Source organism: Leptodactylus fuscus, chromosome 7, assembly GCF_031893055.1.
Source record: "Leptodactylus fuscus isolate aLepFus1 chromosome 7, aLepFus1.hap2, whole genome shotgun sequence".
Taxonomy (NCBI): Eukaryota; Metazoa; Chordata; class Amphibia; order Anura; family Leptodactylidae; genus Leptodactylus; species Leptodactylus fuscus.
The window spans coordinates 12,185,316-12,201,663 of record NC_134271.1 but is presented as its reverse complement, the minus strand read 5'-3'; the positions used below and the strand labels follow the sequence as shown (position 1 = coordinate 12,201,663).

Genomic DNA, 16,348 nt, shown 5'->3' with positions numbered 1-16,348 from the left:
AATTGGTACCGAAACAGTGTAGTTTGCGATATTGCTTACATACCGTATATGTATACAATACCACAAACCTCCCTGTCTCGATACTGGTGGCCTGTGGGGGTCCCAGGTGTCAAATATTGATGGCCTATCCGAGGTTCCTGGTGTAGATTTCCATTCTGGTGCTGAGACTTCCGGCAGATTTATTCATAAATCTCTCAGTCCCAGCGCAAGTCGGCCATTCATTAAGACATAAGGCATACGATGTACCAGTCTTAATAAGGGCTATGAATGATTCATGCTAGTTGCAGGGCCCTGTATTAGAAGAGGTATTATGGCCTAGAAGGAATCAAGTTACAAAACATACAGAGTCCTAATTTTTAGAAATACTTGCATAAGCTTTAGCCATCAGCCGTAATAAAGGATCTGTAATCTCCTTGAGTTAAAAAATGTTCTTACTGAAGGACGGCTTCTTTTTTGGTCCTCGGATCACAGACGTAGATGAAGGGATTATCAGAAGATAATGTAATGAACCAGCCGATGTTCACATTAAACTGGATTGTCTCTGTTTGATTCAGTCAATATAATGGTAATGGGCTGGGCCGTAGTATAAGTTGTACTGGCGCAGAGGAGCCCGGCGGAGGTCATGGCGGTCAGGGACGACTGACTAACTGGGAAAATTACATGTAGAAAATTAAGGTAATGGGACAAAACCAGAGCAGCACCAAGGAGGAAATTGATATAGTGGACCTGCAAGAAATGTACAAGAAGTTTGTCAGGGAATGTCCCAGTGGAGCCCTGCACCTGCACGAGTGTAAGAGATTTTTTGGAGTTTCAGCAAATAATGAAGCATCGCAGTTTGTGGATCGCATGTTCAGTACTTTTGATAGAAATGGGGTAAGTGAGCTGATATTTTCATGTGTCTATCTATCTATCTCCTATCTATCTATCTATCTATCTATCTATCTATCTGTCTGTCTGTCTGTCTGTCTGTCTGTCTGTCTATCTATCTCCTATCCATCTATCTATCTATCTATCTATCTCCTATCCATCTATCTATCTATCTATCTATCTATCTATCTATCATCTATCTATCTATCTATCTATCTATCTATCTATCTATCTCCTATCTATCTATCTCATATCTATCTATCTATCTATCTATCTATCTATCTATCTATCTCCTATCCATCTATCTATCTATCTATCTATCTATCTATCTATCTATCTATCTATCTATCCATCTATCTATCTATCTATCTATCTATCTATCTATCTATCTATCTATCTCCTATCCATCTATCTATCTATCTATCTATCTATCTTCTATCTATCTATCTATCTATCTATCTATCTCCTATCTATCTATCTATCTATCTCCTATCCATCTATCTATCTATCTATCTATCTATCTCCTATCCATCTATCTATCTATCTATCTATCTATCTATCTATCTATCTCCTATCTATCTATCTATCTATCTATCTATCTATCTATCTCATATCTATCTATCTGTCTTTCAATCGCCTATCTCGTATCTTTCTGTCTGTATCTAAACAACACTAATATCTATCCTCTATCTATCTCCTATCTATCTATCTATCTATCTATCTATCTATCTATCTCATATCTATCTATTTATCTATCTATCTATCTATCTATCTATCTATCTCCTATCTATCTATCTATCTATCTATCTATCTATCTATCTATCTATCTGTCTGTCTGTCTGTCTGTCTATCTCCTATCCATCTATCTATCATCTATCTATCTATCATCTATCTATCTATCTATCTCATATCTATCTATCTATCTATCTCATATCTATCTATCTGTCTTTCAATCGCCTATCTCGTATCTTTCTGTCTGTATCTAAACAACACAAACAAGCTTTCCCTATCTATCTATCTATCTATCTATCTATCTATCTATCTATCTATCTATCATCTATCTATCTATCTATCTATCTATCTATCTAATATCTATCTAATTTCTATCTATCTATCTATCTATCTATCTCATATCTATCTATTTATCTATCTATCTATCTATCTATCTATCTATCTATCTATCTATCTATCATCTATCTATCTCCTATCTATCTATCTATCTATCTATCTATCTATCTATCTATCATCTATCTATCTCCTATCTATCCCATATTTGTCTGTCTATATCTATAGCAACACAAAGAAACTTTTCATATCCACCTACTGTGGGAGGACAGTCAGAGACAAACACAAAAGCTCAAGTTCCAGCAGGTTTTACCCTGTATGTACGGTATATTTTACAAAAACAGCAAAACAAAATAAGCCTTAACTTTCAGTCACAGAAATAACAGAAAAACCTGCTCGTCTGAGCTACTAACTAAATAGAGAATACCTCAACTATACGGATGGCTTGCTTCAGCTACACGATCAATATACAGGAAAAAAAAGTGACAGCAGTTCACACTGGAAACTCACCAGTCTTGTTAGTCACCCGTATTGTAACCTCACTCACCACACATAAGTGAGGAATTTGGGAAACATAGTGACCTTCCAGGACCTTACCTGTCACCTTCTCAGACTATCTATTTACCCCCTATTAGAGATGAGCGAGTAGTATTGGATCGAGTAGGTATTCCATCGAATACTACGGAATTCAAAATATTCGTACTCGATCGAATACTGCTAGCTATTCACAGTAAATATTCGATTCAGAAGCAGCGTTGATTGGCCGAATGCTATACAGTGTATAGCATTCGGCAAATCAATGCTGGTTCTGCAGCAGGCTCGTCCTTGCTAGGAGCAGGCAGCTTGTTGTTATGAGGGAGCTGACTTTTTCTCATAGGAATGAATTGACCAGTGTTGATTGGCCAGTGTACAGCATTCAGCCAATCAATGCTGGTTCTGCCGGAGGCTCGTCTGTGAGGAGGCGGAGTCTAAGATTGGACCACAGCAGTCTCTATTGTGGTCCGATCTTAGACTCCGCCTCCTCACAGACGAGCCTCCGGCAGAACCAGCGTTGATTGGCCAAATGCTGTACACTGGCCAATCAATGCTATCTATCTATCTATCTATCTATCTATCTATCTCCTATCTATCTATCTATCTATCGATCTATCTATCTCCTATCTATCTATCTATCTATCTCCTATCTATCTATCTATCTATCTATCTATCTATCTATCTATCTATCTCTCTATCTATCTTCTATCTATCATCTATCTATCTTCTATCTATCATCTATCTATCTATCTATCTATCTATCTCCTATCTATCTATCTATCTATCTCCTATCTATCTATCTATCTATCTATCTATCTATCTATCTATCTCTCTATCTATCTTCTATCTATCATCTATCTATCTATCTATCTATCTATCTATCTATCTATCTCCTATTTATCTATCTATCTATCTCCTATCTATCTATCTATCTATCTATCTATCTATCTCCTATTTATCTATCTATCTATCTATCTATCTATCTATCTATCTATCTCCTATCTATCTATCTATCTATCTATCTATCTATCTATCTATCTCCTATCTATCTATCTATCTATCTATCTATCTATCTATCTATCTATCTCCTATCTATCTATCTATCTATCTTCTATCTATCATCTATCTATCTATCTATCTATCTATCTATCTATCTATCTATCTATCTATCTATCTCCTATCTATCTATCTATCTATCTATCTATCTATCTATCTATCTATCTCCTATTTATCTATCTATCTATCTATCTATCTATCTATCTATCTCCTATCTATCTATCTATCTATCTATCTATCTATCCATCTATCTACCATTTTAATTTCCAGGACAACACAATAGATTTTCTGGAATACGTAGCCGCCCTGAATCTTGCTTTTCGTGGAAAGCTGGAACATAAACTGAAATGGTCTTTTAAGATATATGATAAGGACGGCAATGGCTGTGTGGATAAACGGGAGCTGAGGGAGATTGTACAGGTAAGAATGAACATATCTGTCTTAAATTCAGCTCACTCAAATATGAAGTCATCTGAAGTGACCTGAGCATAAGCTGAGATTTTTCATGATAGACCATTTGCCCATTTCACCCCACAGATAATTTAATACTTTCTCAATTCTATGGAAAAATGTAACATTGTCATTAGAAAATGTAGCTTGTCCCACTAAAAACAAGCCCTCAGTCTGCCATGTGAATGGAAAAATAAGAAGATAAGACTCTGGGAAAGCAGGAAGGGGAATAAGGAAATAAGAAAAGCATACATTTGCTGCTCTATGGCACGGGCGCTCGTGTTTTTTGACCGATTTTTGTAATTTATGTTTAGTCTGTTTATAGTATTAAGAAGGCCTGGAAAAGGGAACCCGAAGCTCAGTTGCTGAGCCCAGACGAAGTGTGTGATAGGATCTTCCAACTCGTGGATGAAAATGGAGATGGTGAGTGTCGGGAGCGTCAGGACGATAGGGCAGTAACTCCGTATATAAGTTAGGCCTCCACCTTACAGACGACAGATCCAGACTTAATAAGTAACACATTCACTTATCTTAATGGGTTGTTATATTGGAACGTCTAAGCTTTTCTGACCATCACAACTAGCGATACGGAGCTGATAAATTGCACAACAACTTTCTATGACTAAAGTCCAAGACTATTGGCCATTGTCCTTATCTAGCTCCATAAAAGCCATGTTCCTGCTAAGTGCCATGACTCAAGATGTCAATGACTGGAGACAGTCACACCGGGGCATGGAATAAGAAAAGAAAAGATGTTTGCGGAAAGTGAGATAATGTTAAAGAGTTTGTACAAGATTGGAAATAAGACATCCATCTTCTTTCAATAAAACAGCGCCACTTTTGTTCATGGGTTGTGTCTGGTACTGCAGCTAAAAAACATTAGTATAAAGAGGACCTTAAACCAACTCCACCAATGCCGTTCCACTGATTCCGTCGCAGTTGGATTGTTTTCTCTAGCCCTGAACAAATTACTGAAGTTATTTTTGGTGCCTGATATGTTAACTAGACTCTCTAATGTCAAGTGGGTGGTGTCAGGCAGGAGCAGGCAAGGGGGCGTGACCCGTAGCGCCAGACAGAGACAGACACTGTCAGAGCTCAGACCCTTGTCCCTTTGCCAGCTCCTCCCTGTCACCACCCACTTGGTATTAGGGAATCTAGTTCGCTTATCAGGTAACAAAACTAACGGAACTGATTGCTCAGGAACAGTGGGGGCTAGAGCAAAAATTCCAATTGATAAAGAGCAGCCTATTACAGGATGAAATGAAGTGGAGCTGATGGAGGAGTTGAACAGTCCTCTTTAAATGGGGATGACCTGCAATACTGTAGTGCCAATGTAAATTCTGTTTTTACCACGTGGCAGACAACCAGTTGTGGTGTGTTGCAGCACCATCGTGTGAGTGATTGAAGGTTTGATGAGGGTCTATTGAGGACAGTAACCCTGGGAAGTGGTCTGACCTAACCTAAGAAGAGCCTAGGTACTGGCTAGGGGACAGAGCCACTACACTGATAGGAAGGGGCTACAGAGAGTCCGAAAATAGAAGAGATTTGGCTCCATCGAAGGACAGAGAAGTCTAACCACGTATGGTGCCAGACCCTTGTGCAGAAGGTTGGCACTTATAACTAGGCTGGGACCTGTTCGCCATAGAATTATCCTTCAGAAAGGTGGAAGGAAGACTAAAGGTTGTGATATGGTAATGAACTGGAAGTCGGGAGGTGAGATGGGAAACTTGTGCTGCACCACCTAGAAGAAGTCCTGGAGAAGAAGAAGGTCCAGCCTTGTTGAGCAAGAGGTGCTGAGGACATGTCACTGAGTAGATAGTGACCAAGCAGGTGACCATTAGTGTGGTCAGGGAGGTATCAGAAAAGTTCTGAGTGGGCTACATCCGGAAAAGTGGTAGGGTGGGATCACTCCATAGGGTCAGCTCTGAGAGGTCCACCAAGACTATAGGAATGGACAGACTGGTTTGGCAGTCACAGTTGAGACAAGTGGTGCTGTGCCCCAACCCAGGGGAGACGAGACTAGAGAGGATCCCTCTGTCCGTGCACCCAAGAAAGAGCACGGTGGAGACCTGAAATGTGGCCAGTGGTGGGAAGTCCTGAAAAGACAGTCACTTGAATGGTGTGAAAGACAGAACCTGTGAGATGTTCGGAACTGTTAATGACATTCCCAGAAAGTAGGGCGAGGCTCAATGAGGAAGCTGCAGTGGATATGTTCCAGAAGTGTTTTGTTTATGTGACATTGTGTGCTGTATTATAGTCTGGGTGCGGCCTCTGAGAGACAAACTGAGACCTGCCATAAAACGCTCCTTCGGTTCTTTAATGTACTATTGATCTGTTTGCAACAGTCAAGAAATTGTGCCACCGTGTACTGCAGCAGGCAAAAACTACACAAGATGCAACGTATTAGTAAAGTTAATTTGGTCTGCAATAATTTCTTAAAATGGACCTTTCACCACCTCCACCAACTCTTTGCACCCTTTAATAGGCACTGCTTGACTGATTCTGGCGCAGTTGGAATTTTTTTACTAGCTGCTACTAGAGATGAGCGAACAGTGTTCTATCGAACTCATGTTCGATCGGATATTAGGCTGTTCGGCATGTTCGAATCGAATCGAACACCGCGTGGTAAAGTGCGCCATTACTCGATTCCCCTCCCACCTTTCCTGGCGCCTTTTTTGCTCCAATAACAGCGCAGGGTAGGTGGGACAGGAACTACGACACCGGTGACGTTGAAAAAAGTAGGCAAAACCCATTGGCTGCCGAAAACATGTGACCTCTAATTTAAAAGAACAGCGACGCCCAGCTTCGCGTCATTCTGAGCTTGCAATTCACCGGGGACGGAGGTTTCCGTCCAGCTAGCTAGGGCTTAGATTCTGGGTAGGCAGGGACAGGCTAGGATAGGAAGGAGAAGACAACCAACAGCTCTTATAAGAGCTAAATTCCAGGGAGAAGCTTGTCAGTGTAACGTGGCACTGACGGGCTCAATCGCCGCAACCCAGCTTTCCCAGGATCCTGAATGGAATACACTGTCAGTGTATTCCCGTATATCCGATATATACCCCCGATACCCGTTCCAACGGTGTGCCCCCCCACCTTCACCCCAGAAATACCCTGCAAGTCCCCTAGCAATAGAATTGGGGCTATATACACCCACTATTTTTGCTACTGCCATATAGTGCCATTGTCTGACTGGGAATTCAAAGAATATATTGGGGTTACAAATACCCTCATTTCTTGCTACTGGTATATAGTGCCATTGTCTGACTGGGAATTCAAAGAATATATTGGGGTTACAAATACCCTCATTTCTTGCTACTGGTATATAGTGCCATTGTCTGACTGGGAATTCAAAGAATATATTGGGGTTATAAATACCCTCATTTCTTGCTACTGGTATATAGTGCCATTGTCTGACTGGGAATTCAAAGAATATATTGGGGTTATAAATACCCTCATTTCTTGCTACTGGTATATAGTGCCATTGTCTGACTGGGAATTCAAAGAATATATTGGGGTTATAAATACCCTCATTTCTTGCTACTGCCATATAGTGCCAGTGTCTGACTGGGAATTCAAAGAATATATTGGGGTTACAAATACCCTCATTTCTTGCTACTGGTATATAGTGCCATTGTCTGACTGGGAATTCAAAGAATATATTGGGGTTACGTGCACCCACAATTTTTGCTACTGGTATATAGTGCCAATTTCTAACTGGGAATTCAAAATGCGCAAGGCTCCCGGAAAGGGACGTGGACGAGGCCGTGGGCGAGGTCGGGGGAATGGTTCTGGGGAGCAAGGTAGCAGTGAAGCCACAGGGCGTCCCGTGCCTACTCCTGTGGGGCAGCAAGCATTGCGCCACTCCACAGTGCCAGGGTTGCTTGCCACATTAACTAAACTGCAGGGTACAAACCTTAGTAGGCCCGAGAACCAGGAACAGGTCTTGCAATGGCTGTCAGAGAACGCTTACAGCACATTGTCCAGCAGCCAGTCAGACTCTGCCTCCTCTCCTCCTATTACCCAACCGTCTTGTCCTCCTTCCTCCCAAAATTCCCAAGCTTCACAGAACAATAACCCCAACTGTCCCTGCTCCCCAGAGCTGTTCTCCGCTCCTTTCATTGTCCCTCAACCTGCCTCTCCACGTCACGATTCCACAAACCTAACAGAGGAGCATCTGTGTCCAGATGCTCAAACACTAGAGTCTCCTCCATCTCCGTTCGATTTGGTGGTGGATGATCAGCAACCCACCCTCATCGACGATGATGTGACGCAGTTGCCGTCAGGGCATTCAGTTGACCGGCGCATTGTGCGGGAGGAGGAGATGAGACAGGAGTTGGAAGAGGAAGTGGTGGATGATGAGGACACTGACCCGACCTGGACAGGGGGGATGTCAAGCGGGGAAAGTAGTGTGGATGTTGAGGCAGGTGCAGCACCAAAAAGGGTAGCTAGAGGCAGAGGCAGAGGTCAGCAGCTTAGGCGAAGCCAGGCCACACCCGGAATCTCCCAAGATGTTCCAGTTCGTACCCAGCCCCGAAAAACTCCCACCTCGAGGGCACGTTTCTCGAAGGTGTGGAGTTTTTTCAAGGAATGTGCCGAGGACAGATATAGTGTTGTCTGCACAATTTGCCTCTCGAAATTGATTAGGGGCTCTGAGAAGAGCAACCTGTCCACCACTTCAATGCGCCGTCATTTGGAATCCAAGCACTGGAATCAGTGGCAGGCAGCAACGGCAGGACAAAGGCCGCCTGCCGTTCACGCCACTGCCACTGCCTCTGCCACTGCCTCTGCCTCTGCCACTGCCACTGCTGACTGTGCTGGCGATGCACTCCAGAGGACGAGCCAGGACACCACTTCATCTGCCTCCGCCACTTTGTTGACTTCTCCCTCATCCTCCCCTGTTCCTGTCTTATCTCCTTCTCCTGCACCATCAAAGGCACCATCAGGCGCTTCTTTACAACAACCCACCATCTCTCAGACATTGGAGCGGCGGCAGAAATACACTGCTAACCACCCACACGCGCAAGCCTTGAACGCCAACATCGCTAAACTGCTGGCCCAGGAGATGTTGGCGTTCCGGCTTGTTGAAACTCCCGCCTTCCTGGACCTGATGGCAACTGCGGCACCTCGCTATGCCGTCCCTAGCCGTCACTACTTCTCCCGGTGTGCCGTCCCCGCCTTGCACCAGCACGTGTCACTCAGCATCAGGCGGGCCCTTAGTTCCGCGCTTTGCACAAAGGTCCACTTGACCACCGACGCGTGGACAAGTGCATGCGGACAGGGACGCTACATTTCACTGACGGCACACTGGGTGAATGTAGTTGAGGCTGGGACTGCTTCCCAAACTGGCCCGCTGTACCTCGTCTCCCCGCCTAACATTCCTGGCAGGGACACGAGAAGAACACCCCCCTCCTCCTCCTCCTCTACCGCCTCCTCCTCCGCCACCGCCTCCTCCTCCGCCACCGCCTCCTCCTCCGCTGTTAGATTGACCCCAGCTACGAGTTGGAAACGTTGCAGCACTGGCGTTGGTAGACGTCAGCAGGCTGTGCTGAAGCTGATCAGCTTGGGGGACAGACAGCACACTGCCTCCGAGGTGAGGGATGCCCTCCTCGATGAGACGGCAATATGGTTTGAGCCGCTGCACCTGGGCCCAGGCATGGTCGTTTGTGATAACGGCCGGAACCTGGTAGCAGCTCTGGAGCTTGCCGGACTCCAACATGTTCCATGCCTGGCCCACGTCTTCAACCTAGTGGTGCAACATTTCCTAAAGAGCTACCCCAATGTTCCAGAGCTACTGGTGAAAGTGCGGCGCATGTGCGCTCACTTTCGCAAGTCGACAGTAGCCGCTGCTAGCTTAAAATCTCTCCAGCAACGCCTGCATGTGCCACAACACCGGCTTTTGTGCGACGTCCCCACACGCTGGAACTCAACGTTTCAGATGTTGAATAGAGTGGTTGAGCAGCAGAGACCTTTGATGGAATACCAGCTACAAAACCCTAGGGTGCCACAAAGTCAGCTGCCTCAGTTTCACATCCATGAGTGGCCATGGATGAGAGACCTTTGTGACATCCTACGGGTCTTTGAGGAGTCCACAAGGAGGGTGAGCTCTGAGGATGCGATGGTGAGCCTTACAATCCCGCTCTTGTGTGTTCTGAGAGACTCAGATCACACAGAGGAGTCAGGGATAGCATCCGATCCGTCACAGCTGGAGAGTAGGTCCACACATCTGTCCGCTTCACTGCGTTTAATGGAGGAGGAGGAGGAGGAGGAAGAAGAGTTGTCCGATGATGTGATGGTGATACAGGAGGCTTCCGGGCAACTTCGAATCGTCCCATTGTTGCCGCGCGGATGGGTAGACATGGAGGATGAGGAGGAAATGGAGATTGAACTTTCCGGTGGGGCCAGAGGAGTCATGCCAACTAACACTGTGGCAGACATGGCTGAGTTCATGTTGGGGTGCTTTACAACCGACAAGCGTATTGTCAAAATCATGGAGGACAACCAGTACTGGATCTTTGCTATCCTTGACCCCCGGTATAAAAACAACATCTCGTCTTTTATTCCGGTAGAGGGGAGGGCCAATCGCATCAATGTTTGCCACAGGCAATTGGTGCAGAATATGATGGAGATGTTTCCAGCATGTGACGTTGGCGGCAGGGAGGGCAGTTCCTCCAGTAGGCAACCAAGTTCTCACCGGTCCACACAAACAAGGGGCACACTGTCTAAGGTCTGGGACACCTTGATGGCACCCCCTCGCCAAAGTGCCGCCACGGAGGGTCCTAGTGTCACCAGGCGTGAGAAGTATAGGCGCATGTTGTGGGAATACCTTTCCGACCACAGCCCTGTCCTCTCCGACCCCTCTGCGCCCTACACGTATTGGGTGTCGAAGTTGGACCTGTGGCTTGAACTTGCCCTATATGCCTTGGAGGTGCTGTCCTGTCCTGCCGCCAGCGTCCTATCTGAGAGGGTGTTCAGTGCAGCCGGTGGCATCATCACTGACAAGCGCACCCGTCTGTCAGCTGAGAGTGCCGACCGGCTCACTTTGATAAAAATGAACCACCACTGGATAGAGCCTTCATTTTTGTGCCCACCTGTGTAAAGCACCCCAACATGAAACTCCATGTCTGTACTCAACCTCTCCAATTCCTCCGCATCCTCATACTCATCCACCATAAGCGTTGCACAATTCTGCTAATACTAGGCTCCCTCCACCCTGATTTCCCCCAACTCTGCTGGTTAGAGGCTCCCTCCACCCTGATTTCCACCAACTCTGCTGGTTAGAGGCTCCCTCCACCCTGCTTTCCCACAACTCTGCTGGTTAGAGGCTCCCTCCACCCTGATTTCCACCAACTCTGCTGGTTAGAGGCTCCCTCCACCCTGCTTTCCCACAACTCTGCTGGTTAGAGGCTCCCTCCACCCTGATTTCCACCAACTCTGCTGGTTAGAGGCTCCCTCCACCATGAATTGGTCCAAACTGGGCTGTTTAGCGGCTCCCTCCACCATGAATTGGTCCAAACTGGGGTTTTTAGAGGCTCCCTCCACCATGAATTGGTCCAAACTGGGCTGTTTAGAGGCTCCCTCCACCATGAATTGGTCCAAACTGGGGTTTTTAGAGGCTCCCTCCACCATGAATTGGTCCAAACTGGGCTGGTTAGAGGCTCCCTCCACCATGAATTTGCCCAAACTGGGCTGTTTAGAGGCTCCCTCCACCATGAATTTGCCCAAACTGGCCTGTTTAGAGGCTCCCTCCACCATGAATTTGCCCAAACTGGGCTGTTTAGAGGCTCCCTCCACCATGAATTGGTCCAAACTGGGGTTTTTAGAGGCTCCCTCCACCATGAATTGGTCCAAACTGGGCTGGTTAGAGGCTCCCTCCACCATGAATTTGCCCAAACTGGGCTGTTTAGAGGCTCCCTCCACCATGAATTGGTCCAAACTGGGGTTTTTAGAGGCTCCCTCCACCATGAATTGGTCCAAACTGGGCTGTTTAGAGGCTCCCTCCACCATGAATTGGTCCAAACTGGGGTTTTTAGAGGCTCCTTCCACCATGAATTGGTCCAAACTGGGGTTTTTAGAGGCTCCCTCCACCATGAATTGGTCCAAACTGGGGTTTTTAGAGGCTCCCTCCACCATGAATTTGCCCAAACTGAGCTGTTTAGAGGCTCCCTCCACCATGAATTGGTCCAAACTGGGGTTTTTAGAGGCTCCCTCCACCATGAATTGGTCCAAACTGGGGGTTTTTAGAGGCTCCCTCCACCATGAATTTGCCCAAACTGGGCTGTTTAGAGGCTCCCTCCATCATGAATTGGTCCAAACTGGGGTTTTTAGAGGCTCCCTCCACCATGAATTGGTCCAAACTGGGGTTTTTAGAGGCTCCCTCCACCATGAATTGGTCCAAACTGGGGTTTTTAGAGGCTCCCTCCACCATGAATTTGCCCAAGCTGGGCTGTTTAGAGGCTCCCTCCACCATGAATTTGCCCAAACTGGGCTGTTTAGAGGCTCCCTCCACCATGAATTGGTCCAAACTGGGGTTTTTAGAGGCTCCCTCCACCATGAATTGGTCCAAACTGGGGGGTTTTAGAGGCTCCCTCCACCATGAATTTGCCCAAACTGGGCTGTTTAGAGGCTCCCTCCACCATGAATTGGTCCAAACTGGGGTTTTTAGAGGCTCCCTCCACCATGAATTTGCCCAAACTGGGCTGTTTAGAGGCTCCCTCCACCATGAATTTGCCCAAACTGAGCTGTTTAGAGGCTCCCTCCACCATGAATTGGTCCAAACTGGGGTTTTTAGAGGCTCCCTCCACCATGAATTGGTCCAAACTGGGGGTTTTTAGAGGCTCCCTCCATCATGAATTGGTCCAAACTGGGGTTTTTAGAGGCTCCCTCCACCATGAATTGGTCCAAACTGGGGTTTTTAGAGGCTCCCTCCACCATGAATTGGTCCAAACTGGGGTTTTTAGAGGCTCCCTCCACCATGAATTGGTCCAAACTGGGGGTTTTTAGAGGCTCCCTCCACCATGAATTTGCCCAAACTGGGCTGTTTAGAGGCTCCCTCCACCATGAATTGGTCCAAACTGGGGTTTTTAGAGGCTCCCTCCACCATGAATTTGCCCAAACTGGGCTGTTTAGAGGCTCCCTCCACCATGAATTTGCCCAAACTGAGCTGTTTAGAGGCTCCCTCCACCATGAATTTGCCCAAACTGGGCTGTTTAGAGGCTCCCTCCACCATGAATTGGTCCAAACTGGGGTTTTTAGAGGCTCCCTCCACCATGAATTTGCCCAAACTGGGCTGTTTAGAGGCTCCCTCCACCATGAATTTGCCCAAACTGAGCTGTTTAGAGGCTCCCTCCACCATGAATTGGTCCAAACTGGGGTTTTTAGAGGCTCCCTCCACCATGAATTGGTCCAAACTGGGGGTTTTTAGAGGCTCCCTCCACCATGAATTTGCCCAAACTGGGCTGTTTAGAGGCTCCCTCCATCATGAATTGGTCCAAACTGGGGTTTTTAGAGGCTCCCTCCACCATGAATTGGTCCAAACTGGGGTTTTTAGAGGCTCCCTCCACCATGAATTGGTCCAAACTGGGGTTTTTAGAGGCTCCCTCCACCATGAATTTGCCCAAACTGGGCTGTTTAGAGGCTCCCTCCACCATGAATTTGCCCAAACTGGGGTTTTTAGAGGCTCCCTCCACCATGAATTTGCCCAAACTGGGGGTTTTTAGAGGCTCCCTCCACCATGAATTTGCCCAAACTGGGGGTTTTTAGAGGCTCCCTCCACCATGAATTTGCCCAAACTGGGCTGTTTAGAGGCTCCCTCCACCATGAATTGGTCCAAACTGGGGTTTTTAGAGGCTCCCTCCACCATGAATTGGTCCAAACTGGGCTGTTTAGAGGCTCCCTCCACCATGAATTGGTCCAAACTGGGGGTTTTTAGAGGCTCCCTCCACCATGAATTGGTCCAAACTGGGGTTTTTAGAGGCTCCCTCCACCATGAATTGGTCCAAACTGGGGGTTTTTAGAGGCTCCCTCCACCATGAATTGGTCCAAACTGGGGTTTTTAGAGGCTCCCTCCACCATGAATTTGCCCAAACTGGGCTGTTTAGAGGCTCCCTCCACCATGAATTTGCCCAAACTGAGCTGTTTAGAGGCTCCCTCCATCATGAATTGGTCCAAACTGGGGTTTTTAGAGGCTCCCTCCACCATGAATTGGTCCAAACTGGGGGTTTTTAGAGGCTCCCTCCACCATGAATTTGCCCAAACTGGGCTGTTTAGAGGCTCCCTCCATCATGAATTGGTCCAAACTGGGGTTTTTAGAGGCTCCCTCCACCATGAATTGGTCCAAATTGGGGTTTTTAGAGGCTCCCTCCACCATGAATTGGTCCAAACTGGGGTTTTTAGAGGCTCCCTCCACCATGAATTTGCCCAAACTGGGCTGTTTAGAGGCTCCCTCCACCATGAATTTGCCCAAACTGGGCTGTTTAGAGGCTCCCTCCACCATGAATTGGTCCAAACTGGGCTGTTTAGAGGCTCCCTCCACCATGAATTGGTCCAAACTGGGGGTTTTTAGAGGCTCCCTCCACCATGAATTTGCCCAAACTGGGCTGTTTAGAGGCTCCCTCCATCATGAATTGGTCCAAACTGGGGTTTTTAGAGGCTCCCTCCACCATGAATTGGTCCAAACTGGGGTTTTTAGAGGCTCCCTCCACCATGAATTGGTCCAAACTGGGGTTTTTAGAGGCTCCCTCCACCATGAATTTGCCCAAACTGGGGTGTTTAGAGGCTCCCTCCACCATGAATTTGCCCAAACTCTGCTGGTTAGAGGCTCAATCCACCCTGATTTTCAAAACAAATGTTGGTGCCAACCTCAACTTACTACAAGGGCCAAATTCACTGCTGGTGACAAGCTCTCCTCACTGCAAGTGCCAAATACACATGTTTCAAGGTGTTTTCCTACTGTCAGAGAGGTGGTATTGAGTGTGTAAAGTGTGTAGTTGTTAGGCTGTGATGTTGGGGTAATAGAGGGTCTTTGGTGTGTTAGATGCCCCCAGACATGCTTCCCCTGCTGTCCCAGTGTCATTCCAGAGGTGTTGGCATCATTTCCTGGGGTGTCATAGTGGACTTGGTGACCCTCCAGACACGGATTTGGGTTTCCCCCTTAACGAGTATCTGTTCCCCATAGACTATAATGGGGTTCGAAACCCGTTCGAACACACGAACATTGAGCGGCTGTTCGAATCGAATTTCGAACCTCGAACATTTTAGTGTTCGCTCATCTCTAGCTGCTACCAAACCTGAGCAATTGGTAGTATTAGTTTTAGCACCCAGCTACTACTGTCAAGAGGGTGGCCCTGTGCTAGAGCAGATAGTCTGGGACCCGCCCACCTGACAGTAGAGAGCTTCATTAGCATACCGGATGCTGAAACTAAAAGCATTGATTTCTCAGGAATGGTGCAAGCTAGAGAAAAAATTCCAAGTGCGCCAGAATCAGAAGAGCAGCTCCTATTTAAGAAAACAAATAGCTGGAGGTGGTGGAGGTGGTCCCCTTTAAAGTCCACTTTAAAGATAGAAATTTTATATAGTAAATCCTTATTTTCATATTTTCTTCCAGGTCACCTCACTCTACATGAGTTTTTAGAAGGGGCCAAAAAGGACAGATGGGTATCGAAGATGCTACAACTAGATACGAATCCCTGCACTTGGGTGATAGAGCAGAGAAGAAAGAGCGCGTTGTTCTAGGAAGGACAAAGTGTCCTTGTGTTATGGATTTCACTATTGTCCCTATACATGAGAGTCTCTATACTATAAGTGATATATTATACAAAGCACTTGTCCCACTAATGACACTTACCCTGATTGATGGGGATCCTAGAAGCAATCAATTAGACATATATGTCTGATTTTGTGTCATTAGTAAATGGAAAGATTTAAGTAAACAAAAAATTATACAAAAAAATTCTGAAAAAAAAATCAAAAATTCTAAAATAAAATAAATGGAACACTATATTCTGTTATTTGTTGCTTTCTTGATCTTATAAAGCTTCAATGTTGGAGATCAATTAATTTGGGAACGTTCCCATCATCACTAAACTGCCTGGTCAGGGGGCCAATCTAGTCAAAACACAGAATAGCCAAAATACAGTTTTGCACATGATGAATGATTGGCCAAATTTAACCAATTGTTCCATACATTTGTCTTTTTGGCCGAGATTTTCCGACAGAAGGGTCGAACAATCTTTGGCTGATTTTTATGTCATTTATAGGTACAACTTAAAGGGATATTGTGGTGGCGATAAGTTACCCCCAACTTGCTGATCAGTGGGGGTCTGATCACTGGGACCCCACTGATCAAGAAAACTGTGATCCTCCAGATAGGATTAAGGCT

General features: G+C 46.0%; 1 protein-coding gene across 1 annotated transcript; it reads left to right on the top strand.

Annotated features, from left to right (window-relative positions):
* The first annotated feature begins 391 nt into the window (after window positions 1-391).
* Window positions 392-15,800, top strand: LOC142214684 (guanylyl cyclase-activating protein 2-like). Its single transcript, XM_075283636.1, has 4 exons — window positions 392-873; window positions 3,793-3,942; window positions 4,287-4,395; window positions 15,575-15,800. Exons 1-4 carry the CDS (start codon window positions 679-681, stop codon window positions 15,700-15,702), a joined length of 582 nt encoding a protein of 193 aa, XP_075139737.1. The 5' UTR covers window positions 392-678; the 3' UTR covers window positions 15,703-15,800.
* Window positions 15,801-16,348: the final 548 nt, after the last annotated feature.